Here is a 27,992-nt window from a genome sequence, read left to right on the forward strand (position 1 = left end):
TATGTTTAAAAGGGCAATTCAAATGAGGTTTTGGGAGTGCTACTGGGTTTATTTTAAGTATAAGGATAGTTAAGAATAAACTAGGGAGACGTTATAAACTAGTTAAGAAGTTATATCAAGATTTTAGAGAAAGATATTAGGCTTTTAATTCGCTTAAGGGAGTAAGTTGTCAGAGCAAGAGCTGAATGTATAGCAGCTAAATATCTGAGCTGAGCCAGGGTGCTGCAAGATGTTGGCCTGTGGTTGGGAGGGTCCCTGGTGAGTTCAGCCTGTGGTCAGAGTACAGTGTGTCCCTGCAACCACTCACGATCATGGTGGCCAGAACAGGGACATCAGGATGAAGAAGGGTTTCTACTGCAGGCCTGGTGTGTAAACTCGTCCTCAGTTGCCTGTAAACTGGGAGACTTGTGTATCAAAGGAATGTGGGAGATATACTCCCTAAGAATTGGTTAGAAGCCTTTTCAAAGGGCTCCAGCCCAAGTGCTCTTTAATCTCTGATACGGGAGTGATACCTAAACCCGCCACAGGCATCCCAGGGCCACCCAAGAGCTGCAGTGAAATGGCAGATAGCCGGAGCCCCTTGATTCCAGCATAAAAAGGCTGTTCATCTTTAGTAATGATTTGCCACAGCCAATACCCCTAGAGCGCTTACTCTGCACCAGGCCCTAGTTCAGCACTTTCCGTGTATTAAGTCACTTAGCCCTTCCCACCACCCTGTTAAGGAAGAACCATTATTATCTCCATTTCACAGATGAGGAAACGGAGGCACAGAGGGCTTCAGTGACCTGGCCTAGGTCCCACAGATTGAATGCACAGATGCTGGGATTTGAACACAGATCTCCCTGACTCTGAAACTCTGATCAGCACATCATACTGCCTCCTGAATGCCCCGCCCTGTACCACAGCCAGGAGCCCCATGTGGCTCCTGAGCCCTAGAAATGGGGCTGGCGCTGCATGTTGAACGGATAATATTTTGCATGTATTAGGGTAAATAGAGTAGATCCTTAAAATTAGTTCCATCTGTTTCTTTTGACTTTTTAAAATTTGGCTACTAGAAATTCTTTCTTCCATGTGGGGCTCACATGCTATTCCTCCCAGAGAGTGCTGGTCTGGAAGATCCCAAGCCACGTCACAAAGGGGCCTGGGAAGCAGCCATCAGAAGCAGGCTGCAGACAGTGCAGGGTGATTGTGGGCAGCTGGGATCCCGCTGGGCAGAAGGAGCCCATCTCCCCTTACTGCGAAGAGATGGAATGAGTGAAAACCAACATCTCCTGAGGGGTATTTTGCAGGCTATTAATAGCAAAACCAAACAATTTCTCAGTAAAATACAGGCCCAGGTATGTTCAGCATTTTATACTGTTTCAAATAGATGTGCTTTAAATAATTAATTTCTCAAGTTATTTCAAGGGTGCCTCAGTTTCCTCATTTATGAAATGGAGATAATAGTCCCTGTCTATTATTCTAATAGTCCCTGTGAAGAATAATCAGGTTAATCCATGTAAAGTTCTTCGAAGAGTGCCTGGCACAGAGGAAAGCGTAAAACAAACGTTAGCCAGTGTTATCGTAACAGTATCATCGTCACATCGTCACAGCAGTTACCGCACGCAGTTGAAGGAGCTGCAGGATGTTGAATCAGGGAGCGTGCGGCAGGGCCTTTGGGGCAAGTGTCCCAGCTTGCACACCTGAGTCAGCAAATTTACCTCTGCAGGTAGCTGGAGGCACCCACCCCTTGGAAGGTGGTGTGATGACCCTCAAACATGCCTCCCACTGCCCGCCACCTGTCACCCATCACAGCCCCTTGAACTACAAGAAGCTTCTCAATTGTTTTCTCCCAGTGGCATCTCCTTCTGTCCCTGAAAAGAAAACCCATCAACACAGTCCTCTTCATCTTGTTCTATTTCCAGGGACTTTTCAATCCCCTCATAAATTGGCCAAGATCCCATAAGTTTCCCAATTCCATGGATGAACAAAATGTAGACTGGTTTCTTTCCTGCAAGACTTCTCAGAGCTCTTAAAATGCTAATGTGTGTGCAGAAAGTCCCAGATGTGAATGCTGTGTAAAGCATTTTGCAAACCCACTTGATTTGTTTTTGGAAATATCTTCTGGGACAAACGTTCTGTAAACCACTCCTGGGGAAACACTGTCTATAAAGGTCCTGCCCAGCCAAAAAGGAGATCCCTCCCGCCACTGCCCTTTGCACCCATGTCCCAACAGTGTTGTCCGTGGAGCACTGTTAGATGCTGGGCATGCCACTTCCCCCTCCCCCCCCAAAAGCTAACAGTTTGTCCAGAGAAATGGGTTTGGGGACGTGACTCTCCTGAGTATCTAGGGATTCACTGTTGTTTTACAGACTGTCAAATGGAGGACCCCTAAAAAAAATTAAACCTTGGTGATTTTCATTCATATGCTTTAGACCTTTATATACACAGAAGAATTCCTTCCCTTAGTTCCTTCCCCACCCGGTTTCTGGAAACACATTGTTCTTTACTAGAACATTCATTGGTTTTATGGCTATTTTCATTTTTATGTTTTATCTCTTCCCACCCACCCCCGTATTGTGCTTGTTTACCCATCTTCCTCTGATCCCAGTAGACTGTGATTCTCATCCCATGGGGGTCCCCGTTTGAAGGCTTCATTGAGTAACTCTCTGAGGGCAGATCTTAGATGGGACTAGAACAGAGGGCCAGGAGCTGCCATCAGCTTCCATGTTTTGTTTCCTGTATGTTATTGGCCTTTGGAGCCAGTTGAAAAGCAGAAGTATTTGTGGCATTTCTTTCCATCTAATTACATCTCTGACTAGGTCTTCCCACGTCAGTCTGCATGTGCCTCTTAACCTAGATTGGAAGTTCCGAGGGAACAGGGGCTGGTCTTTATGACTTTCCTTCCTTCCTCCCCTCCCTCTCTCCTTTTCTTTAGAAGATTCTTTCAAAAATAGAACGGTTTTGTTTGAGAAACCCTGACGTCAACATTCTAATTCATAAGGAGGGGCTGTTTTGCATACTACTGGTAAAGCAATAACAACTAAAAATCCTTATCGCATTAAATATTTAATGGATCTTTCCTGTGCACCGTGCTCTGTGCCACGGGCATTTTACGTGTTATCTCTTTTAACCCTCACAGTTACCCTTTAAAGTATGTGCTGTTAGTATCCTCATTTTACAGATGAGAAAACTGAGCCTTTAAGATAGGAGATTGCCCAAGAAAGGGCAGCTACAGCAGCGCTAGGGCAGGAACGTGAACCAGGGCTGGTCTGGCTCCAGAATCCAAGTGTGAAACCACTACCAACTCCCTGTCCACTTCCTTCTGGCTGTCAAGTCCTGGAGGAGCAGAAAGGGGACTTGCTAAAATCCTTGCTCGCCAGTCTGCCCTTTGGTCCTGTGCTGTGGTTCCCCTGCCCACTTAGACCATGAGGTCACAAGGTGGCTCAGTGCCTTAAGGAAAATTCAGTTAAATTTTGATAAACCTTATAAACATAGAGAGCAATAATTAACTTCCCAACTGTTAAAGTTAACATGAGGATCTCCTTAGCTCAACCCCAGTGGGTAGGAAACGCTCAATGAGTAACTGCAGAATAACCAGGCCCGGATGTTATTTTCTAAAATAATTCCAGTTATTTAGTAATGTCGTATGCATTTTGTTGTATGGTAACGTGAAATGAAGCTCATTTAAAACATTCTTATCGGTAAATAAGCAAATGTTGTTTAAGTTTTTAGCTTTCAGGTGTTTTAATATTGATACCATCTTAAATTTTCATGATACTTTCTTTTTAAAGATCGGCCCCAAGTTTTGCTTCTGTTTTGTTGTTGCTGTTGTTTATTTCAACTTAGCCAAGTGCCTTGCACAAAATATGTGCAAAAAATAATATTTTAAAATTCAGTTTATAATTTACAAGGAATTTGCTACACACTTTCTTATTTAATTCTCAAAATAGGCTTAAGGTGGAAACACCTATTTATATACCCATTTAAGAGGTCCGGAAACTGAGGCCAAGAGAAGTAATTGGCCATTTACTAATAGAAGTAAAAAAGTCATTTAAGGGTGTAAAACAGCTTGTCTTTAAAATGATTGTAAGCCAGAAAATTGTTTTTCAGAAGAATAGTCTCTCTCCCTTAAATGGTTCCTTTTAGTTCTAACTCACTACATGACTTTATAACTGGTAAAAAATAGAAAAAAAAATTTTATTGGTTGCTTCCTGTGTGCTGCATACTTTATATGCATGATCTCTAGTTGTTTCTCAAAACAACTCCTTGGAAGAGGTACTGTTCTTACTCAGCTTTATAAGTGGAAGAAATGAGGGTGAGAAAAAGTCAGTTATTTGCCCAAGGTCAAATAGACCTTGAAGCTTGCTTTCTTCAGAGCACAAGCTCTTAGAACAGTGGCTGTTAGTAGTAGTGTAAGCATCACCATTCCCCTTCGTAGTTCTCAAGGCCGAAACAATTGTAAAAGTCAACATTAAGTCGTGTTCTTGGAATAAAGCATTATAACTATAGTGCCTTTGACTTGGCATTAGAAAGCACACAACTGCAAGTTAGAGCTTTTTAATGTGCCGAGATTTGTTTACATGCACATGTGAGGGTTCCAATGGCAAAATACTTTACTTTTCTCTGAATACAAATGTGCATTTGATTCTTGGAGATATCACATGCTACTTTTTTTAATTGTCTGGGTTTTTTTAGAGCAGTGTTAACATTCATAGAAAAATTGAGAGGAAGGTACAGAGATTTCCCACATATCCCTGCCCCCGCACATGTAGAGCCTCCCCACCATCAACATGCCTCATCAAGGGATACATTTATTACAGATGATGAGCCTACATTGCTGCATCTCTATCGCTTAGAGTCCATAGTTTACATTACAGTTCCCTGTAGGTGTTGTACATTCTGTGGATAGGGACGCATACAGAATGACAAGTATCCATCATTATGCTATCACACACAGTATTTTCACTGCCCTAAAAATCCTCTGAGTGCTCTACCTATACATTGCTCTGTTGCCCCAACCCCTGGCAACCACTGATCTTTTCCTCTCTCCATAGTTTTGCCTTTTCCAGAATGTCATATAATTGGAATCACACAGTAGGTAGCCTTTTCAGATCGACTTCTTTCATTTAGTAATATGCATTTAAGATTCCTCCAAGTCTTTTCATGGCTTAATAGCTCATTTCTTTTTAGCGCTGAATAATATTCCACTGTCCGGATATGCCACAGTTTATTTACCCACTCACCTACTGAAGGACATACTGGTTGCTTCCAAGTTTTAGCAATTATGAATAAAGCTGCCATAAACACCCCATGTACAGTTTTTTGAGTACATATAAATTTTTAGCTCCTTTGGGTGAATACCAAGGAGCACGATTGCTGGATCGTATATTAAGAGTATGTTTAGTTTTGTAAGAAACATCCACTGTCTTCCAAAGTGACTTGTACCGTTTTGCATTCCCACCAGCAATGAATGAGAGTTCCTTTTGCTCCAAATCCTCATCAGCATTCGTTGTTGTTAGCATTCTGGATTTTGGTATATCATGGCTGTTTTATCTGTATTTTCTTGATATATGACATGGTGCAAATTTTCATACGCTTATGTACCATCTTATATCTTCTTTGGTGCAACATGCTACGTTAAGATTTGAACTAGGCCAGGTTGCTCATAAGCTATTTAGTTTAGTGAACATGATTAATTTTTGAGGAATCCTTCAAGAAAAACCATGAAAAAATGATTTCCTTTCTAAATGTCGTATTTGAACTTCAAGAAGAGGCATGAAAATGGTACAGCCACTATGGAAAGCAATCCGGCAGTTGCTCAAAATGTTAAACATAGCCTTACCATACAACCCAGCAATACCTAAGAGCAATGTAAACATGGCCACACCAAAACTTGTACATGCATGTTTGTAGCAACATTATTCAGTTGAGTTGTTGAACCCAAATGTCCACCAATTGATGAATGAATAAACAAAATGTGGTATATTTCTAGAGTAAAATATTACATGGCAATAAAAAGTAATAGAGTCCTGACACATGCTACAACATGGATGGACCTAGAAAACATTATGCTAAGTGAAAGAAGCCACACACAAAAAGCAACATATTGTATGACTCCACTTGTATGAAATGAGAATCCATAGATATAAAACATAGGTTAGCGATTGCCAGAGACTCACCTACTGAAAGATGGGGGGTAACGGGGGAATGGGGAGTGACGGCTGATGGGTACAGGATCTCTTTTGGGGGCAATAAAAATATCCTAAAATTAGATAATAGAAATGATTACACAACTCTATAAATACACCAAAAAACACTGAATTGTATACTTCGAAAGTATGAGTTTTATGGTATATAAATTATATCTCAATAAAAAGTAATAACAAACATAAAGCTGTCTGTGGGTGAAATGAAGAGCAAAAGTACATAGACCATTCATACTGTGCTTTCTGTAAGGGTGAAATTTCATTATGTAGCTCATTTTGATAAAACTATTAGCAAAGTGACCTTGCAAATTTCAAATACTAGTCTCAGTTCCATTATGCTAAAAGGTCACTAAAGAGAAATGTGAATGACTTTCTTTTTATCCTAACAATGTGTGTCCCTTGGTAGAAATTGTTCTCTGATATTAACAATTTCTATTCAGAGGCCAGAGAGTTGGGTAGATATTACCAGTCATAGTGTCTGTTTTTTCCATTGTCGGTAAAAATGTTCCTGCATTTGTAGTCACAGCGAATATTTGAATCTTTAAAGCTCTTACTCTTTGTAATGCCAAATTCAAAACTGCTTGCTAAAATGGTTAATGAGGTAGAAATTAGTTGGGCTAATTAGGTCAATAAATATTATTCTAACTCATTAGGATAAAAGGTCAGAGGGTTAAAAGACTGGGAAGTATGTATTAGAAGATGTTGCTTTTGATTCTGAAGAAGTAATTTTATTCCTGCATTTTTATACCATGTAAAGCATACTGAATTGTTTCTTTGACACACAGATTAGCTGTGAATGAAGTGTCTTCCAGGTATATTAGAATTTACATGGGTTTTTCTCTGTTACCACTGTTCTCTGTCAGAAATCTCTTTCAGTGATCAATGCCTTAATTTCTTCAACTTTGCTACTTAAATAAGTGTACCTTTTTTCCAATTAGTGCCTTGATTTATCCTCAGGTATTCCCATGCCCAAGTCCCCTCTGATGAGATGATTCCCCTGAATGGTCCAAAGAGTGACTTCTATATAATGTTTCCTCAGTGTTTTTCTCACTGTGGTTATGCTTTTCTCTAAATTAACCTTATAAGTCAAAATATTTATGGAAGACAATAAGTCAAGATTATCTGCTTTTCACAAACTAAGTGACGTATTTTCTTGTTTTAACAGCTTTATTAAGATATAATTCACATGCCATACCATTCATCCATTTAAAGTGTCCAGTGGTTTTTTGGTGTATTCACAGCTATGTGCAACCATCATCACAGTCGATGTTAGAACCTTTTTATAACTTGAAAAAGAAACCCTGAACCCATTAGCTATCAATGCCTCCCCCCATGTCCCCACTCCACCTCCAGTCCTAAGCAACTAATCTACTTCTGTCTTTATAGATTTGCCTATTCTGGACATTTTATACAACTGGTATCATATAATATGTGGTCTTTTTTGACTGGGTTACTTCACTTTATTGATAAAGTTTATCAAAATGTTTTATAGTGATAAAGGGTCATTTCACAGGAATACTTAGCAGTTATAAACAAATATGCATCTCATATCAGAGCACCAAAATACGTGAGGCAAAAACGGACAGAAATGAAGGGAGAAATAAAAAAATCAACAGTAATAGATGGAAACTTTCAATACGCTACTTTCAGTAGTGGGTAGAAAGCTAAGCAGAAGATTAACCAATAAATAGAAAACTTGAACAACATTGTAAACCAACTATACCGAACAGATATCTGTAGAACACTCTATCTAACAACAGCAGAGCACAAATTCTTCTGAAGAACACATGGAACATTCTCCAGACTAAACCATATGCTAGGCCATAAAACAAATATCAGTAAATGTAAAAGCATAGAAGTAATGCAGAGTATCTCCTCTGACTACAGTAAAATGAAATTGGAAATCAATAACAGAGAAATGAGAAACTCAAATATATTTGGAAAGTAAATAGCACACTCCTGAATAACCAAAGGAGAAGTTGGAAAATACTTTGAGATAAATGAAAATGAAGAGACAACATGTCAAAAGTTATGGGTTGCAGCTAAAGCATGGCTTCGAGGGAAATTTATAGCTATGTCTTAAATGCCTCTATTAAGAAAGAAGATCTCAAGTCAATAATGTAAGCTTCCACTTTAAGACACTTGAAAAAGAAGAGAAAACTAAGAATAAAACTAAGAATAAAGATGAGAGCAGAAATAATGAAATGGAGAATAGAGACTTTAAAACCTTTGAAACTTTACTGATTATAATAAATTATATTAAAATATTTACAAAAGACATGAAGGGTATTATTTCACAAAATAAGTAACACATTTTAATGTATTTTAAAAAATCCAATTTTCAACGTGGCTTCCATACACCTGTTGTAAAAAGCTAGTGTTTGTGAAAATATCCACCAGGCACTGTCTTTTTTCCAGTTCAGGCTCAGTTTAGAAACTGTCAACCAAACCATGAGCCCATTTCAGTCCTTAGCTCTTGAGCAGTTTTGCCTGATAGAAAGAGCACTGTTTAGGGTGTTGATCAAATCCATGCCTGATTCCAGATACCACCACATCCTGTATGTGACATTGGACGAGTCGCTCAATCTCTTTGAGACTTATTTTCCTCATCTGTAAAATAGAGGTAATTTTCTCAGCCTGAGAAGAATTATGAGATAACATATGTAAAAGAGCCTAGTTCAATATCTGGCATGAAGTAGGTGCTTGTCTAGTATCCATTCTGTAATCACTAGTGATTTAAAAATGGAATGACAGCCCAGGTACCTATATGGCATGGGTATACATATATGAATACTCTTGAAAGAGAGACTGGAAGAAAAATAGTCTTATGTTGAATCCTACTGCGTACCAGGCTTAGGGCTAGTCATGTTATCTATAGCTGCACCACATATAACTTGTTTGACAATTTGGACTGATTTCACTATTTTAACAACCACTAAAACACTCAACTTGACCAAAATAACACATCCTGGCCTAAATTGATTGTTTTAGCAATAGGTTATGATGGTTAAATATTTGAGCCCTTCAAATATGAAACCACTCAGAGTTTATAACTCTTTTGTTGTTATTACTGGTGTAATAAATTCTATTTCTTGTGTCTTAGGAAAGCATATTTCTTAGTTGTGCAATTCTGTTGCCTGTTTGGCCTACAAAGTATTGTCATTAAAACTCTGAAACACATTTATGATTTGATAGGCAAGATAACTGATTAAATTCTGTTTTTACTCAAGGCATATTTTAGCAGGCACTTTTATGCTCATTCTGTTTATTCTGTGGTTGATGGCTCTGAAATGGAATATTTTCACCAGCAACAGGAGCTTCAGACCAAGCTGGACACTAGTGCTTGTCAGAACTTTAACATGAATGTGAATCACTTAGAGATCTTTGTTCAAACGTGGATTCTGATGTATCAGGTCTAGGGCGGGGCCGGTGAGTCTATATTCTTCACAAGCTTCCAGGAGTTGCCAGTGCTGCTGGTCCACGGACCACACTGTGAGCTGCAAGCTTGTGTAGAATCCAAGAGGTACCTTGGCTAGAATCAGAAGTGAGGAGACCTCATCTGGCATTATATATCACAGTCCCAGCTACCTACTCGTACTCCCTGAGTGGAATCTACTTCCTCAACTGAGCCCTGAAACAAATTAATTAAAAATTTGGAGGCATTGAACAGCAGTGATTCTGTTCTTACATTTCATGCATTACAGTGATTGAATACGGTAAGAGAATAATACCTTGTCATTCATTTTCTGTAGTTCCTTTGTACTGTCTATTAACTTGCCCACCTCTTAGGCTCTTTATACTGTATCTCATTGAATATGAAAAGTGGCGTACATGAAGCATTTCCATTTCCATTCTCTAGAGCTCTATAGCTGTGCTGTTGGCCCTTACTCCATGTATGGCAAAGAACAATGAATACAAACCACTTAAACCCCAGCCAGGCTTTTGTTACCGAATGAAAAGAATAAGCAATTGTTTCCCCTAAACTCAGGGCTAATTTTCTAACACCTTAAGTGAGTATTTATGGAAGCTTCCAGAAAAGCTAATTTCAAGTCCTTAGTCATTTAGATGAGAGCGCAGATAGTTTCACCCGGAGATTCCACAGCGTGTAGAACTTGATTTTGTATGTAATTTGACGACAGAGGCATCATTTTAAGACGTGTCAAATTAAATTCTTAATATGAAATAGATGTGGCTCAGAATGTAATGCATGCCATCTGATTTGTTACAGAACACAAAAGTAGTCACAGTAAGGACAAGAGGAAAACGAGGACGAGAAAATGGGGAGAGAGGAGTAGCCTGGCTGATGACGTGGCAGTATTAAGAAGCAGCCTAACCAAAAGGGCCCTTTCTGCCTATGGTAACAAGACGGACAGCACAAGGGAAAAGAGGACCCACAGGAGAACAAAACGTTTTTTATCCTATCCACGGTTTGTAGAAGTGATGGTGGTGGCAGACAACAGAATGGTTTTATACCACGGAGCAAACCTTCAACACTATATTTTAACTTTAATGTCAATTGTAAGTACATTCAAAAGGAGGTGATTTATGATGTCCCTAAATGTGCCATTGGGGAATGGGTTTCCACCCAGTGCTTTGGAGAACCATTCGGGGCTGGCATTTCAACGATTCAGGCAAGTGACTGAAGAGAACATAAGATTAGACAATGACAATAATGGGCATCAATAGTGAGTGTTTATTCTGTGTTAGACAATGTGCTTCGTACTTAAAAGGCATCATCTCTAATCCTCCTGGCAACTCTGCTAGGTAAATTGTCATTCTCATTTTGTTGATAAGAAAACTGAGCCTCAAAGGAGTTGGGTTGCTTGCCCATGGTCATGTAAAGCCAGTATAGTGGCTTAGGGACTGCATGTGACCTTCAGCTTGTCCACTTCCCAAAACCGGTGCCCTTTGACACGTGAATTTGCACAGCCAGGTGTGGGTCGCCAGTAAGACTTGTGAATGCTGGTTGTGAATCAGAAGCACTGGTGGAGCTTTGGAAAATGTCTCTGTCCCCCTCCCCAGGATTCTAATTAAGTAGCTCTGGGGTGAGTCTTAGGAATCTCTCCCATTTTAAATTTTTCTACTCCCATTTTGAATTGAGAAAGTAATAAATTTGCGTGATTGAAAAACAGATCAAGCAGATCCAAAGACTAGTGAGAAGGCTGAAGTGCCTTTCCCCACCCAGGCTCCCAGGCCCCTTCCCAGAGGCAACCACTGAGACAAGTTTATTTGCCAGTCTTTCTAACCAGCACTGCCCAATAGAAATATAATGCAAGTCACACACGTAATTTTTTTTAAAATATAGATACATGTAATGTAAAATTTTCTGTTAGCCGCACACAGACATAAAAGAAACAGGTAAAATTAATTTTAATCATGTATTTTGTTTTATATCTAAATGTTATCATTTACAAAATTATTAACGAGACTAACTTTTCTCCGTACTAAGTCTTTAAAACCCAGTATGTGTTTCACACTCAGAACACATCTCAATTCGGACAAGTCCTATTTCAAGTGCTCAGTGGTCACGTGACAAGTGGCTATCATGTTGGACAAGGCAACTCTGGACATTTCTTAAGCACATATGTATGGCTATACTTTTTTCTTTTTCAGAGATGGCGCATTCTCATACACGGTGTTACATATTGCTGTTTTCTTGAAACACTGGAGATTGTTCCATAATAGCCCATGTGCTCTGCCTTCATTTTAAGCCTCAGCAGAGCCTTCCTATTAATAGATTGATTCTAGTTTATTTGAATGGGAATCCGCTTGTATTAAATTCCCCCAATGAATATGAAAAGCAGCCGTTGGGGATCACTGACTTAAAATTTCTCCTTCCTTCTCCGTGGCCTGTGGTTCTCTTTGTGTTTCCCTGCACTGCTGTGAACCACCCCCTACTGTGTTCCCCAACCCTTACCCCACCTGCCTCCCCTCCCCACTCTCCCTGACCCCCCTTCCTCAAGCTCAGTCCCATGTGCCCCAGCCCTCTCCTGTCCTGGAGGAGGGAAAGGAAAACCTAGTCAGGCCTTGCATAGACTCAACTCCATTTCTAACCCATATATTCAGACCTGTTAAGGATTTTGACGACAAGCATGGCCTCAGTGTCAAATGGACCTTGGCTGAGAATTCTGGCTCTGCTACTCACTGCTGGCTGTTTAGTCTTGGACAAGTTGCTTAACTTCTCTGAGCCTCAGTTTCCTCATTTGTTGAGCAAAGATTATAGTCACACCTAGCCCAGAATGTTGCTGTGCAGTTTTCAGCAAGGATCTAGTCCACAGTAAGCATTCAATGGATGTTAGCTCTCGTAATTAACAATAATAATGAAAACAAACCAAAAAAAAAAAAAAAACAGGTTACCAGTTGTGGAGAACACAAATGGTTGGTACAACAGCAGTATTAGCAAGTATGTGGTCCATGTGAGATGCCATAAATGGCAATCCAGCTTCAACTGGGATGAAAAAGCTTGATCAAAAGTTAATATCCAGTGTTTTGGCACAAAGAACTGCTAAGTTACATGGCAATGCAGTTTCCTTGGAAAACACCTTGAAATTTAAAGTTGTTTGCATTCATTACTGTCTAAAGCTGCCGTCTATGAATTTTACAAAGAGACTTTTAAGAAATGTTTGTTGACTGAATGAAAATTCACAGCTCCAAAATGCATATGTTGCATGAACCATAAAAAGAGGTGGAGCCCAGCATAAGAAGTGAATTGCTTATTGCTTACACGGAGTTCACAATTAACTTTGAAAAATTTATCTCGGTTGCAGGTAGCCTCTATCTATAAAGACCCAAGTATTGGAAATTTAATTAATATTGTAATTGTGAACTTAGTTGTGATTCATAATGAACAGGTAATAAAGTTTTTTTCTTCTTTCTTCTCTCTGTATCCGAAATGGCATATCTAATTGGTATTGGTGCAACGGACCAACCATAATTCTTTTCTGTATTTAGGAAGGACCTTCCATATCTTTTAATGCCCAGACAACATTAAAAAACTTTTGCCAGTGGCAGCATTCAAAGAACCATCCAGGTGGAATCCAGCATGATACAGCAGTTCTTGTAACGAGGTATATGGATGTCTGTTCCTCCAGTCGTTTAGTTTCTGGTCACGTTGATGGGATGGGGTCATATATTCCTGGTAGCCAGCCCCTAGCCCGGGGTTTTTCAGCCTCAGCACTATTGACATTTCGGATCAGATAATTCTATGCTGTGGGGACTGCCCTGTGCCCTGCAGGATGCTGAGCAGCGTCCTTGGTCTCTGCCTACTACTGCCCGGTAACTCTCCCCCCTCTTAACTGTCACAACCAAAAGTGTTGTCCAGACGTTGCCACATGCCGTCTGAGGGTGTGTGGTGGAGGAGGGCAGAATAACCCCCATCGCCGCCAAGTAGGCAATAAACGTGTTAGGCAGGTCTGAAAGTAAACACCTGTGTAGAGCGGGCAGCTGCCATTCCCACTGAGCTCGTTACCATGCAGGATATAAGTCCAGTGTTGCCAGCTTTTGTGATTCTGTAAGAAACCAGAAATAAGGATACTTCTTTTGGAAAATGTGAGATCTCCCAATTTTTAAATGGTAGCTTCTAGCTCAAAAATATTTAAAATGCTGTGCAGGGCAGCGAAGAGGTCTGCTGGCCTAGTGTGTCTCCCATCGGTCACCTTTGATATGGTCACAAACACTTCCTCTTAGATCCACTTAAATGAAAGGCATTTAGAGCCTTCTCAGAATGTTCTTCAGAAACTAGAATCACTTGCTTCAAGGTATGAGGAAAAATCCTGGACGGAAAGGTTTTCACTTGCCCTTGGCTACCCCTGTGGCAGAAGGAGACCTCTCAGTGTAGCTTTTAATCTGTAAACCAGTGATTCCTAAACTTTTTTGAGTTGCAAATCCCTGACTCTGTTAGTCTGCTTTTTGTAAAACCAGTACCCTCCCCCCCCCGCCCCCCTAAAGTGGTGATGTTGTGAATACCTGGAAGATTCTAAAGTGTTTGCTTGTATTGACATTTACTCTTTGGTGTCAAGACCCTAAGTCTGCTTTGCTTTCAGACAGGATATCTGCAGAGCTCATGACAAATGTGATACCTTAGGTGAGTCCACTGTGCGTATCCTCTCTGGCTACAACAGTTTATGACATGTTTTTCTTCCAAGCCACAAATGCTTTTTAAAGTAAATCCTTGTGGGTTTTTTTTTTTTTTTTTTTTTTCCCTTCTAATAGGTCTGGCTGAACTGGGAACCATTTGTGATCCCTACAGAAGCTGCTCTATCAGTGAAGACAGTGGATTGAGTACAGCTTTTACAATAGCCCATGAACTGGGCCATGTGTACGTTTCTTCTCCATATTTTCATTTAATTTGTAGTGACCTGAAACTTATGTTCCTTCACATCAGTGAGCATTCACTTGACTTTAGAGGGTGTAAGATGCTTCTTGAATCATAGTTGAGTTTGCAGGGTTGAAAAGCTTGGAATGTAGCTGGCAGAAATTACTTTGACTTTGGGAAGCTAAATAAATACAGTGCACCCTCTTCAGCCGTAGCTCATGCATCTCTTTGGTTTAACTGTACAAGTTGTCTAGGCAAGGTCTAATATGCTCCTTTCCTACTGCAAAGTGGAAAAAAGGGGGCCTTTCTACCCCTTCCACTGAAGCAGAGGGTGTATCAGCGCAGAGAACTTACCTGACACAGCATCTTTGTTTAGTAGGATCCTCCAACATTGCTGTGGTCCACACGATTTTCCCAAACCCAGATCATTCCTGATTTTAGTTATATCTAAGGTTGTCCTTTAGATATTAGCCTCTGGAACAGAGCTATCCCTCTTTTAGGGGAAAAAATGAACAAAGATACAGAGAAGAAACTATTTCCTAATTATGTTCACTAAGTGTCTGGTCGTTATAAAATTGGCTTTTCCTTTTTGTTCTTTAGAGCCACAGCCTGGTTAGAACATGGGGCAAAAGAGTATACATTTATTCAAAATTATTCTGGGTTTTGATCTGCCTTCTTTTCTTTCTAGAATGATTAAATTACTCATACTATATCCTTTTGAAATAATTTTCTCAAAAGATGTCCTTAGTATAATACAGCTGTGTATCAATCTGCATGTCAGATGTTAACTTTATTTAGAGATAACATCATCTATTGAGCAAGCTTTTTCATGCACCAAATGTTTTTTTAAGGCACTTTATGTGCAGTGTCGTATAATAGGCGTAAAGCAAGATGCATATATAGAGGTATGTCTAATCCAGCTCCACGTATAATGCATATATTTTCCAGCATATTTTAAGAGCACACCCCTTTTTTTTTCTCCAAAGGAAATATCGTCAGATGCCCAATGTTTAGAGAATAAAAGAGGCATGACTTTCAGTTAAGCCCTTGTGGCAGATCAGAGTCCTGCTTAGTCAGCTGCCTCTCTGTCCTTTGATTTCTGAAACATCTTCATGAAACTCAAGGATTTCTTGGAACTAGGTTTGAAAACTATTCATTTCACCAGCATTTCCCAAAGTACAGGGCTCTAACACTGATTCCAAGAGAATGGTCCATGGGGGAAAAATAGAGTTTTGTAATCCAGTGATTTAAAAAATTTTTTCCTAGTCTAGCCATGCTTGGAATGCCAAGGCCAAATGGCATGAAGTAAAGGCTCTGACAAGTCCTGTATTCAAGTGTTGATTTCGTTTAACTCAGTTTCCCCAAACTTATTTTAACAGAATCTTTGGGGGATTTTCATTTGTTTGTTCTACAAGAAATCTGGTAAATTATGTGAGACATATAAATAGGAGGTGTAGATTTCACAGTGAGGAATAGGGTGGCCCCCAGAGAATGGAATGGGGAAAGTTCCAGAGATAGAAATGTATTCAAAGGGCAAGAGTTTGTGTGATTTTTTTTCTTTTCTTTTCTTTTCTTTTCTTTTGGCTGCTTTGGGTCTTCGTTGCTGCACGCGGGCTTTCTCTAGTTGTGGAGAGCGGGGGCTACTCTTCGTTGCGGTGCGCGGGCTTCTCACTGCAGTGGCTTCTCTTGCTGCGGAGCAGGGTTCTAGGTGCGCAGGCTTCAGCACTTGCAGCACGCGGGCTCAGTAATTGCAGCACGCGGGTTGTAGAGTGCAGGCTCAGAAGTTGTGGTGCACAGGCTTAGTTGCTCCACAGCATTTGGGATCTTCCCGGACCAGGGATCGAGCCTGTGTCCCCTGCATTGGCAGGCAGATTTTTAACCTCTGCACCACCAGGGAAGTCCCTGTGTGATTAACAGATTAACATTTCCCCCCAAAATATGGCTAACAAGAATATACTGGTTAAAGAAATACAATTAATTTCCTGTTAATTCCTTTCCCCAAAAGAGTTTATAAACCCCTTTTAGATAGCCAGTTTATAAAATTGACATTTTAAGGAAAGTAGGAATTTTGAGTAGCAAAACCAAAATATTTTAAGCTATAGAGAAGTCTCAATTCACAGTTAACAAACATCTCCCCCTGCAAAAACCATGTTGTTGACATTGTTCTAGGAGCTTTCATTTACGTTATTTCCCTTAATCTTTATAATCCCCACAAGGTAGATACCATTGTGTCCCTGTGTTTGACTTAGAGATATTAAACTACCCAAAGCGTAGTAGCTAATGCTGGCGTAGGAGCATATGATGTTGGAGTACCAGTTCTAAGGCAGAGTCAGCAGGCAGCCAGATACCCAAGTTCTGGATGGAATTGTTCTAACATTCCCTTTGACTTGAGGAAAATATATGCTGTTTCCCTTCCTATAAGATGGAAACAATACATATACCCCTCATCTCAAAAGTGTCAGGAAGCAAGAAATGAAATAATTGGTGAATGCTGTGAGTTGTGGCTTAAACAGAAAGTATACTGCTAGCCTGTTAATGAATTATTTTTCTTTTGGCGCCTTGTCTCTTTGAGATAGCTTTGTTCATATTTTAAAAAAAGTAAAAATCCTTTTTAAAAAAAATTTGCTACCGTACTCTGTAGCAGATTTTCTAATGAACTTTTTCAAAATTAAATGTTAAGTTGTTACAGTCATGACTTTCTGATAATATAAAACCCAAGAGCTGTTGGGAGGAAAAAGCAACTGACCTTGTATCCGTTGAGCGTCATTGTATGCTCACAAATAGCTCCTGGCTTCTCGTACCAGCTTCATAGACACCCAGAATCTAAGAATCAGGAAGAATTCGAGAGGTAATTGAGTCTCTACTGAATACAGAAATCCTTACACAGTGTTTCTGACAAATCTTCCGCAACTTGCCTCATAGGAGAGAATGTAGTTTGTATGTATTCCCAAACAGGAGGTTTTAGAATCAGTCTGAAGTAGACTCCAATCCCAGCTCCCTTAGTAACCATGTGACCTTGATCAAATATTGGTAGTTAAACCTCTCTACAACTCAGTTTCCTTTTCTGTAAAATGTGGATAGTAATAGCACACTATTCATTGGGTCAAATAAAATTAATAAATAAAATAATTTTAAATTAAATGAAATCAAGTAAAATTAAATAAAATTAAATGAAATAAAGCATCGAATGCATTTAACACACCAGCTGGAGCATTGTGAATGCTAAAAAAGTCGTGGTAATTATTTTTTAGTAAGTGCTCAATGAATAGTTGTTACACCACCCCTGCTATGAGCAAACGTGCCTAACATTTGAATGAAAAAAAAAAAAGTTTTCTGTTTACACGGTGAAATAAACTGTATTTTATCAAGTCATGGTGGCGTGGGGAATAAACACTAGCTCCTTTGCACCAGAGAGAAACAAACAAGGAAGATTTGAAAACTTTGCTTGTATTAGGTTTGTTGATGGAGGTATTACACTGACTCTGCAGCTGGGATTTGGAAACCTGGGCAGTCATTCCTTTAAGAAAATAGCCTCTTAAGCGTTTATTACTATTAAGCTCAACCAAGACAGTTGGAGTTTTCCCGTCTTACATTTCCCATCTGGCAATTATAGAGGGGGCCAAATTTTTAAAAGAAAAAGGAAATCAGACAAGAGAAATTACTGGTATGGACTTCACAGACTTTTATTCCAGCTTTTATTGTTATATGAAGCAAGCCTACATACTTCTTTCTGACTCCCTTGTTTTTGTAACTCAAGGTGAACTAGTGAGGGGAATTCCTCCCTAAATGCCAAATTAATCATATACATCAATTTTGTGATTCGGAATAGTCATCCAGAGGACAGCCCCTGTGAGCTTGTTACCCAATGGATAATTATCTTACTGAGAAGGGCATGTGGGTCATAGAACTGATGTTTCTGGATTGAGAAATGCTTCCTGTCATTTTTTTCCCCACTTCCTCTCTCTAAGCCAAGAATGGCAAATATGTGTTAATGCCGCTGCCGAGTTCCCTCCCAGACCCAAGAGGATGTTGGCACTCCATCACAGCCTTTTCTTGGGCAGAACCTGGATTAGTTTAAGAATACTTTTGTGCCCAGATTTTCAGGAAGCTGGTACCGATCAATTGTAATTGGCATGAAGCATGAAACTATTTGCCATCTCTGGGTTAAGCCAACTGGATCGGCGTGCCTCTCGTTTCCATGCTTGCAGTTTTTCTTAATGGGTTTTATTGTGCACGAACTTTGCATGCCTCTATGACGGTATACTTGCAGGGTTTTAGCATCTGTCAGCCTGACCCAAAGAAGAAGAGATGCCAAGACCCACCCTGAGCCTCTCATTAGGAAGCTTTTGACTTCAACTTTTGACAGTTGACTGACTCTTTATGTGCACAGTGTTATCATAACCTGCCAAGTTCTTGACTCTATAAACTGGCCTTCAGCAGCTTATTAGGAATTCCAACTACTGTATTCTAGCACCAACTACAGCACATGCAGAGCCTCTGCAATTCCAAGAAGTACAGCTAAACCAAATAGTGGCCCAATTCACTTTTTTTTTTTTTTTTTTTACATTGAAGGCACTTTGTATTCCGTTGGGTCAGAAGTATGTTTTATTCTACTCCCTGCCTTTAATCCTCTAGTAGGTTTTGTTCTGCTCACCAGGACTCAGGTTCTTATCCATAATGCAGTAGTCAGTTGAATGTTTTCTCTAAGATGCGTTCTCAATGCGATTATAACAGCTCTATCCCTTAGTGTTTATTGACTTTTTTATATCATTGTCTCCTTGGCCTTAGGTTCAACATGCCTCATGATGACAACAATAAGTGCAAAGAAGAAGCAGTTAAGAGTCCCCAGCATGTCATGGCCCCAACACTGAACTTCTACACCAACCCCTGGATGTGGTCAAAGTGTAGCCGAAAATACATCACTGAATTTTTAGAGTAAGAGTCGAACTTTCTTTGAGCACAGCCTTCATGCTAGTATCTGGCCTCCATGCAGTGAACTAATTGTGGGAAAGAAAATGTAGAGTCAAGCATTCTTTTGAGTTGTTATTTTTGTTGACATTCCTGGGAGGAGGGAAAAGAAAAATACTCTCTGACATCTGTGTAGTTCATGTCCTCACCAGAATTTAGAAGATTACAGACTGAGCTCAAAGAAAAGGTTGGGATCTTAAAGAGAATATGTAAATGTTGCTTCATTGTTGGTAAAGCTGTGAAATCTCTGCAGGGCTTGGGGAAGGGACCATGAATATGGTGACATGATGAAGGAAGGCCACAAATATTTATGTGCTTCTAACTTAGTAATTCGGTGTCGGAAAGGGGTGGGGAAGTGAGACGCCCCCAAAGAACGTTACATGGGTGGATGAAAATTGCACAGACCTCCATATTGTCGAATTGAGAACATTCTCTCTCTGTCTCTCTCTTTCTCTATCTCCTTGACTCTTTCTCCTCTCTTTTCTTGTTGCTTTTTTAAGCTTCCCACCAGGCTGCTCAAGGATCCAGTTACATTATACAACATCCTTGTGTAACAGGTTTATTGCTCTTCTCTCCCAGATGTACAAAAGGTTAAGTGATTGTCCCAAGGTCACTGGGTATATGTTTCCCCAGCCACAGGGAAGAGGGGGTTTTGTTAATCAGAACTCACCGGGTGTGAATTTTCCAGAAGAGGTGTTTGCAGAAACATGGAAGAACTGGCAGGTTGCTGGGGGTTTTGTGTGTGTGTGTGTGTGTGTGTGTGTGTGTGAGAGAGAGAGAGAGAGAGAGAGTGTGAGTATGTGTGGGTTTTTTAACCAGATGATCTAAAGTGTTTCTTATTATAACACTAAGCAAATCAGCAAATATTTACTAAACACTTGTTGTAATGGACAGGGCCCCATGCTTGGGTGAAAAAGGCACTATTTTTACCCCTAAGACACTTTACTCTATTGGAGAAGACGTCAAAAAATAAATAGGTGGGCTTCCCTGGTGGTGCAGTGGTTGAGAGTCCGCCTGCCTATGCAGGGGACACGGGTTCATGCCCCGGTCCGGGAAGATCCCATATGTCACGGAACGGCTGGGCCCATGAGCCATGGCCGCTGAGCCTGCGCGTCCGGAGCCTGTGCTCCGCAATGGGAGAGGCCACAACAGTGAGAGGCCCGCGTACCGCAAAATAAATAAATAAATAGGTAATTGCCCCGAAAGGTGATAAATTCTGGAACAGCTACATATTTCCTCCTGGTTATGTTGTATTCACAGCCGGTGGTTCCACAAACAAGTATGCACTGAAAATAGAACTTCAGCTTCTGGACTCAAGTTTGGATGAAATGAATAAAACAAATACAAAAAAAGGAACCATCTTCTGTACCATTAAAATGACAGAATGGCCTTCACTGTCATCTGGAGCGTTTGACAGCCATATCTTATCCACTGCCCTCACCATCTTTGTTTTTCTGCTTTCCACAGCACTGGTTACGGCGAGTGTCTGCTTAACGAACCTGAATCCAGACCCTATCCTTTGCCTCTCCAACTGCCAGGCCTCCTTTACAACGTGAATAAACAATGTGAATTGATTTTTGGACCAGGTTCTCAGGTGTGCCCATATATGGTAAGTATCTGGGGGCCGTTTCTACCCTCATAAATAGATTCTGGACATTTTTGAATTCATAGTTTTCCATTGGATTCTCACTCTTAACATAAACCACTCATTGAGTGGTCCATTGACTATTAATGATGATAGTAATAGTGATGATGGCGATAGACAGTAATAGTGCTCGGTGTTGCATGTGGGCTTTCCCTGAACTTTCTCATTTCACTCTCAGCCCAAAAGGCAGATGCCATTACCATTTTCATTTTATAAGTGGTAAGTGCGGCTCAGAGGGGACAAGGTTGCAAAGCTCGTAATGACAGAGCTCAGCCCTTTTCCCTCCTTGTCTCCTTTTCTTCCCACTGCCTCGTCCAGATGACTTTTATTATAGGCGCTCTTCTAGATTAAGGAATTCATGAGACAGACCTGTTTCCCTGGTTTAGCTTGTCGAAGCTGTGGCCTATGACCACCTGGGGCTTGAAACTGTTTCTGGTGGTAGCTCAGCTGGCAAGTGTGTGATACTTTGATGTATGTGTCATGGACATTTGGACCAGTGATTTGATCCAGTGGTTATCAGGAGGCATATCAGCAGAACTGTGCTTCTCTGGGATGCCCCATTCTATTCTTTTGTGTATTTGTTTGTTTATTTTGCTGGGAGTGGTTCAGAGATAGCATGGCAGGTACAGTGATTCCATGGAAGTAACCAAATTTTTCTGTAAAATGTATCTATGATTATATTTGTTTCTCTGTTACTCATGCTAGCAAACATGCAGAGTAATGCACATGCCCAAGAATGGAAAGGTTAAGCAAACTATAGTATCTCCATTTACTGCAATATTATACAAAAATTGAAAAGTAACTCTACAAGGGAACATGCTCTAGCTATAGTTTTAAATTAAAATAACAGGATAAACAATTATTTTACAGAGTAGGTTCTCAATGTAAAAGGGGGAAAAAAGCTTCAGGAAAGACTGGATCATTTAAAGCTTTTTTTCTATTAAAAAATAGTAGCTTCTGAATTTTTCTACTATGAATATTGTTTATTTTCATCATCAGGGGAAAAATTATCTTTAAAAACTATGCCTGAAATAGAGCTAAATATGTCAACTTGGATAACTCAAAAAACATAGTGTGTAGAGGGGGAAAACAGGAAGTTGTAGGATGTATCCATATATTCTGAAATATCTAACAGCATTGTTTGCTTAAAGCTGAAATGCTCTATATTATTGATAGATATTTATACATTTGTAGTAAAAGCAGTGGGAATGATGAGATGGTGAGCATCACTAGGACCGTGGTCACCTGTGGGAAGAGGGGGAAGGGATTGGGTTTGAGAATGAGTGTGCATGGCATTCAGCTGAGCCTGTGAAGTCTTCTTTCTTTCTTTGGGTGGTGGACACACAGGTATCCGTTATGTTATTGTTCATACTTTTTATATACCTGAAATATTTCATGATATTTTGTCCCTTCTTTCCTCTGACAACCCCTGAAAGCCCTCGAAAAGAGTCATAATATGACCATGATAATATATGCTTAGTAGGAAAAAACACCAGTTTTAGCATCAAGCCAAACGTTAACTCTAATCACAACGTAACTCAAAACCCACTCTCCAGTCGCAGCTCATTGCAAACCTAAACTCACATCACATATTTCCAGTGTGATACTTTACTCTTTGCCAGGTTCAGTTTCCTTATTTGTAATATGGGGAGATGTTACTAGGACCATATGACATCTCGTATGTTTCTGTTGCACAGTAGTTCCCCTTTGACACCCCGGCAAGTCCTCCCAGGCATAGAAATTTGTCTCCTGGGCTGCTCTCTCTATCCGTTGGAATATTTTATCATTTATCATACCAAGAAAAAAATCCCTTTCTAACCTACGCTCTACATCATTGGCAAAATGTTAGTTGAAAGCAACCATTGCCTTGCTTGATATCGTCTAATCACATCGTCACTGAATTGTCATTCAACTGAATTGCGCAGATGCAGTGTAGACGGCTCTGGTGCAATAACGTGGATGGAGCGCACAAAGGCTGCCGGACTCAGCACACGCCCTGGGCTGATGGGACCGAGTGTGAGCCTGGAAAGGCAAGTAACGCCCCGATCCGTCCTTCTGTCTTGGGGCAGACATGGGCAAGATTTGGGCTGTAGGCTCAGTCACCATTGTTTAGAACATAAGTTAATGTAGCATATTTCAGCATGCATAATACTTTTTTGAGGCAGGAGGTTCAACTTTACTGTTGAAAGTTGTGCAGACTTACCTTATAGCGTAATACTGACACGAGGGACATAGCTATCATTATTGCCTCGATTTTAAGACATACTTTTTCTCATTTTAATGTTTTTTAAATCCCAATGTGCTTTTCAGTTTATGCGTACATTTAATGTGGGGTAACATTTCTTTCTCTCTCTCTCTCTCTCTTTCTCTCTCTTCCTCTTTCTTTTGGGGTGGCACTGGAAGGCCGTTATTAAGCTGGTGGAACATCTTAAAATTACGGAAGTACGGGAAGACTTACTGTGCTCACTACTTGGGTACAAGGCTTTTCCCAGCCTGTATTGACCCCTTTAAGGCACTGTGATGCCACCTGAGATACATCCAAATCCACATTCTGAGTTGGTCATAATGGCTCCTACTTATTGGTTAATAACCAAACAAAATCTGCTGCTTGTACAACCCAATGATAACAATGTCCCAGCAACTAGGAATATGATTATTGCAACCTTTTGCACCTGGTGTCCATCTAAAAAAAAAAAAAGGTAGTATGTTAAGGCTTTGGTTACAAAAAGTTTTAGATATAAACCTGATTTTTTTAATCCATACAAAAAATGATGTTCACTTACCTATGAGGTAATCCCTGTACTATATCTGAGTCTCATGTTATCCTTACATAAGTTTTTTCCTTTCTTCTCTCATTGTCAACTTTACTCACTTTTAATATTTTGTTCTCATCTCATTTTCTGTTCTTCTACTTTGCCTTGTGGAATCAGTGGCCCCCAGAGTGTTTCCATGGAAACATGGGGTCCTCAGAGATGAGGAACTTAACCGTCCCTTCCCCAGTTTTATAGATAGGAAACAGAAAAGAGAAGTGACTTGCCCAAGGTCATTCAGCTCATTCAGGGCAGAGTCCTCACACACCCTACCCACTCCCTTCCCAATTCTCTCCTTTGCTTTCTTTGTCTGACGGAGCTGCAGGGTCCATAGGAGTGTCCATAACTCAAGCTCACTGAGCTCTTTAAGTTTCCATGGTCAAATAGGAGAACGAGTGGCTTATCTAGTCACTTCTCAGAGTGTTTTTTTTATTTTTTAAATTTTATTAGGGTGGTTTTATAAAATTATAATGAAGATGATTTTTCACTTGATTTAGCTTGGATACTCCATCAGCTCTGGTCTCACTTCTCGATGGCTAGGACCTTAGCAATTGAGAATACGGCTTTCTCCAGGAGCTGCCTGAGAAAACAGCCTAAGGACACAGGCATAACAGTTTCTGCACTGCACCTTTCATTAGATTAAGAAGAAATATATCTCCTTGGCCATAGTGAACCTTTCACATTTTGCAAAACATCTAACTCAAAGTTCTGATGGCCAGAGGATCACAGGTTTGAGTGGGGATATGGTTCTCGGGTTTCCATGGCAGCCATCAAGCATTCACTCTTTCTTCATAAATGAAGATGTGGCCTCAGAGTCCTTCTAAACACAGTGACCCCTATAGCTGCTCTCAGTTGGTGGGAGGTGACAATAGACATGGTATCTAGTTGACAACTTGGCTAGTTGGCTTGAGTTGGAGCCAGCCAACTATATATTTAAATGGAGTCTGTCTGAGCTCAAAAAAATCACTGGTATTATGTCATGGTTCTTAGTCAATCTGATGCACCCACCTACTATGTCTATTTCTGACACATGTTACTGCTGGAAAAACCATAACAAAGTAGAGCTTTCAATTGTATGATGAAATGAATTGTATTTAGTAAAATAGTCATGTACAGGCTACCACACTCCATGTAGTACTATGGTATCCCAGTCAATCGTGGAGCACAGAACCTGGGAAGATGTCTGTTGTGTCTTCTTCTAGTCTTCTGTTTTTGTAACAGAAACAGAAAATAAGAGATTGCATGGTAATCTTATACCTGACAAATGGGGAAATAATTGGGGAGCTCTTTCAGAAAACATCTCCCTTGTATGCTTTTGTTCAGCAAAAGCAAGAGACATCAAGGCATTCCAAAAGGCAGATTCGGAACACCGTCAGAGAAGCAGCTATGTGGAGAACATGATAGGTACATTTTTAGTTTGTTTTAGAAAAGCGGCTAAGTCTAGCAACTTATATTAAAGATGTGGATGTTCATTTGTTTATTCCCCAGAAGAACATTTATGCACTTTACAAATAAGATGGTAAATATGTTGGCATAGACGTTCTTTGTGTTTTTCCATTTCGCTTTTGTTTTCATAGAATTGGCAGTAAAACCTTATCCTTTTCTCTAGTAAATTCTATATCCGTTTGCTGCTGGGTTAATTTTTTCTTTTTTCTTTCTCTTCTCTCTGCCCTGCTCCCTCAGCAGTAATCTGTCTTGGGTTGCTGACACAATGTTATTTTGATAAATGGCTCTCTCATGTCCTTTTATTTTCTCCATTCTCTTCTTAAGTCCATTAACATTTTCATTTTAACCCTGTTTGTAAATCTGAGATTTGAAACTCTTGTGTTTTAAGCCTCCTTGGGACAAAATTGACCTCCAAATTGTTCTTCCAATCTCAGAAAGAACATTTATGTAAAATATCATTTAAATGGTTTTGAGCACTTTGAGGAAAGGCTGACTATATATTTCGGCTCTGGCTCCAGTAGCCCCTAGTGCTTTGTTATGATGTAATGGCTTTTCCAGTATATAATTATTGTTTGTTGAAATTCCTGGTAAAATAGATTATCTTGATACATATTCGCCAAACAGTCCCCATGTCCAGCCTCTGTCACCTCAGGTTCTTCCCCTTTTCCTCTGAGGTTCTCCCTCCCCTGTGAACCCCTGCCAGTGGTCGTATCAGTAAGAAATGTTTAATTTGCAGGTGAATTTTTAATTAGGTTTTCTTTTAAAATGGGACCCTATGAGGACATTTGAATCCAGTGCTGAATGGCAACACTCTGCTTAACCTATGCCCTTATTCTTCTCTGGTTTATGGTAATGCTTAATGAGAATTATGGTCACTTTGAAGATTATTCTTGTGTGGAGGTAGAGTCTATAGAATAGAGAGGCCAACAGATTGAAGACTGAAGTGACATGAGGAAAAAAATGTATTTACAGACAAATTTCATTATGAAAGTCCATGACTAGTCATAGGAGCGTTCTCCTTAGTGTGTAGAATTTATAAAATGTGTACCTGGCGTCAAGATTTGATGGCTGAGTTTGGGCATCAGCTGTGACCTCAATTGTTTATTAGTTAGGATTTTTGTTCGGGTCAGACCAAATTGTAGTAATGTAAGCAAGTTGGCTCATTTTCTGACACACACACAAAAAACTAGTCAGAGGTAGGCAGGTCATGGAGCTATTATGGTAGGTCTACAAAATCATCAGAGACCCAGGTTCCTAATTTCTTTCTGCTCTACAATCATATGGAAATGGCCACCATCCTCAAAGTCACAAAATTGCTGCTATAGCTCCAGCCATCAACTCTGAGTCCTGGGCAGAATGAAGCCAAAGGGCAAGGAACAAAGGGGCAAAAGGACCTTCCCAGGAATCTGACCCAATGAATTCTGCTGCCATCTCTTTGAGCATTCCTATCTATACAAGAATCCAGGGAAATATAGATTCTATTAATAAGGATGAAGGAGAGAATGGATATTGGGTAGACACATTGGAGTGTCAGCCTTACCTAACCATCTCATTAATCTGCTTTTAAATTTCAGTCTTTATTTAGATGTCAACAGTTGTTCCCATTTGCTCACAGTTGAGAGGCAGCATGTGTCACAGCTGAGAGTATGCACTCTGGAGCCAGATTGTCTGTGTTTCATTATCAGCTCAGCCCCTTACCAGATGTTTGACATCAACCTCCCTGTGCCTCCATTTTCTTTTCTGTAGAAATGGGGGTAATAGTAGTACCTATTTCATAGTGTGCTGTGAGGACATAGCGCTTAGAACAATGCCTGGCAAATGTTAAGTGCTATGTAAATATTTGCTCTTATTATTACAGACCTTGTTCAAGTTGGGTCTCCTATGTGCTCAGCTGTGTACTAGGTGCTTTCCATACATTGTCTCATGTTATACTCAAAACAACTTTGGCAGGTAGGTCCCCATTTTTCAGCTATGGAAGTAGAGTTCAGTGATTCACCCGAGGTCACAGTTGGTTTGTAGAATGGCCATCCCACACCACCAGACTGTTTGCCTGCAAAGCTTTGTCCCCTTAAGACCTGCTCTGTCCGATATGGCAGCTACTAGCTACCCATGACTGGCGAGCACTTGAAATGTCAGTCTGAACTGAAATGTGCTAAAATGAAAATACACACCAGGTGTTAAAAATCTAGCATGGAAAAGAAAGTGTGGGAAAAAATCTTATTTATAATTTTATGTTGATTGCATGGAGACACAGTAATGTCTTAGACATTCTGAGCTAAATAAAATATATTAAAGTTACTTTCAGTGTTCTTTTTACTTGTTTTAATGTGGCTGCTAGAATTTTTTAAATTACATATGTGACGCATGTTACATTCTTATTGGATAGTGGCGCTCTAGACCAAGCTGCCTCTCATTGATTTTCTGTGCATATATTCCAAGAAATGTTCAAGACCGCTGTAAAGACAGCTATAAAATGATCTCAGGGAGTGATGCGGTCACCTCTGCCCTCATTTCCTGGGTGCAGAGTTGCCCAGGATTCTTTGGATGCCGAACCTTTTAAACCTCAGCCAAACAGCCCAGGAAAAGGAATGTGTCCTCAGATACTCAGGAGGGTAATTACA

The 27,992-nt window shown here is 40.1% G+C and overlaps 1 protein-coding gene across 1 annotated transcript in view; it reads left to right on the plus strand.

The window, feature by feature from the left end:
* Positions 1-27,992, plus strand: part of ADAMTS9 (ADAM metallopeptidase with thrombospondin type 1 motif 9) — a 170,651-nt gene that overhangs the window by 17,491 nt on the left and 125,168 nt on the right. The window contains exons 4-11 of the mRNA XM_030867641.2: positions 10,417-10,706; positions 12,956-13,039; positions 13,140-13,255; positions 14,231-14,271; positions 14,400-14,505; positions 19,291-19,437; positions 20,938-21,079; positions 23,041-23,145. Coding sequence (XP_030723501.1) covers positions 10,417-10,706; positions 12,956-13,039; positions 13,140-13,255; positions 14,231-14,271; positions 14,400-14,505; positions 19,291-19,437; positions 20,938-21,079; positions 23,041-23,145 — 1,031 coding nt within the window. The remainder of the gene's footprint in view (positions 1-10,416; positions 10,707-12,955; positions 13,040-13,139; positions 13,256-14,230; positions 14,272-14,399; positions 14,506-19,290; positions 19,438-20,937; positions 21,080-23,040; positions 23,146-27,992) is intronic.

The sequence above is a fragment of the Globicephala melas genome, chromosome 11, assembly GCF_963455315.2.
Source record: "Globicephala melas chromosome 11, mGloMel1.2, whole genome shotgun sequence".
Taxonomy (NCBI): domain Eukaryota; kingdom Metazoa; phylum Chordata; class Mammalia; order Artiodactyla; family Delphinidae; genus Globicephala; species Globicephala melas.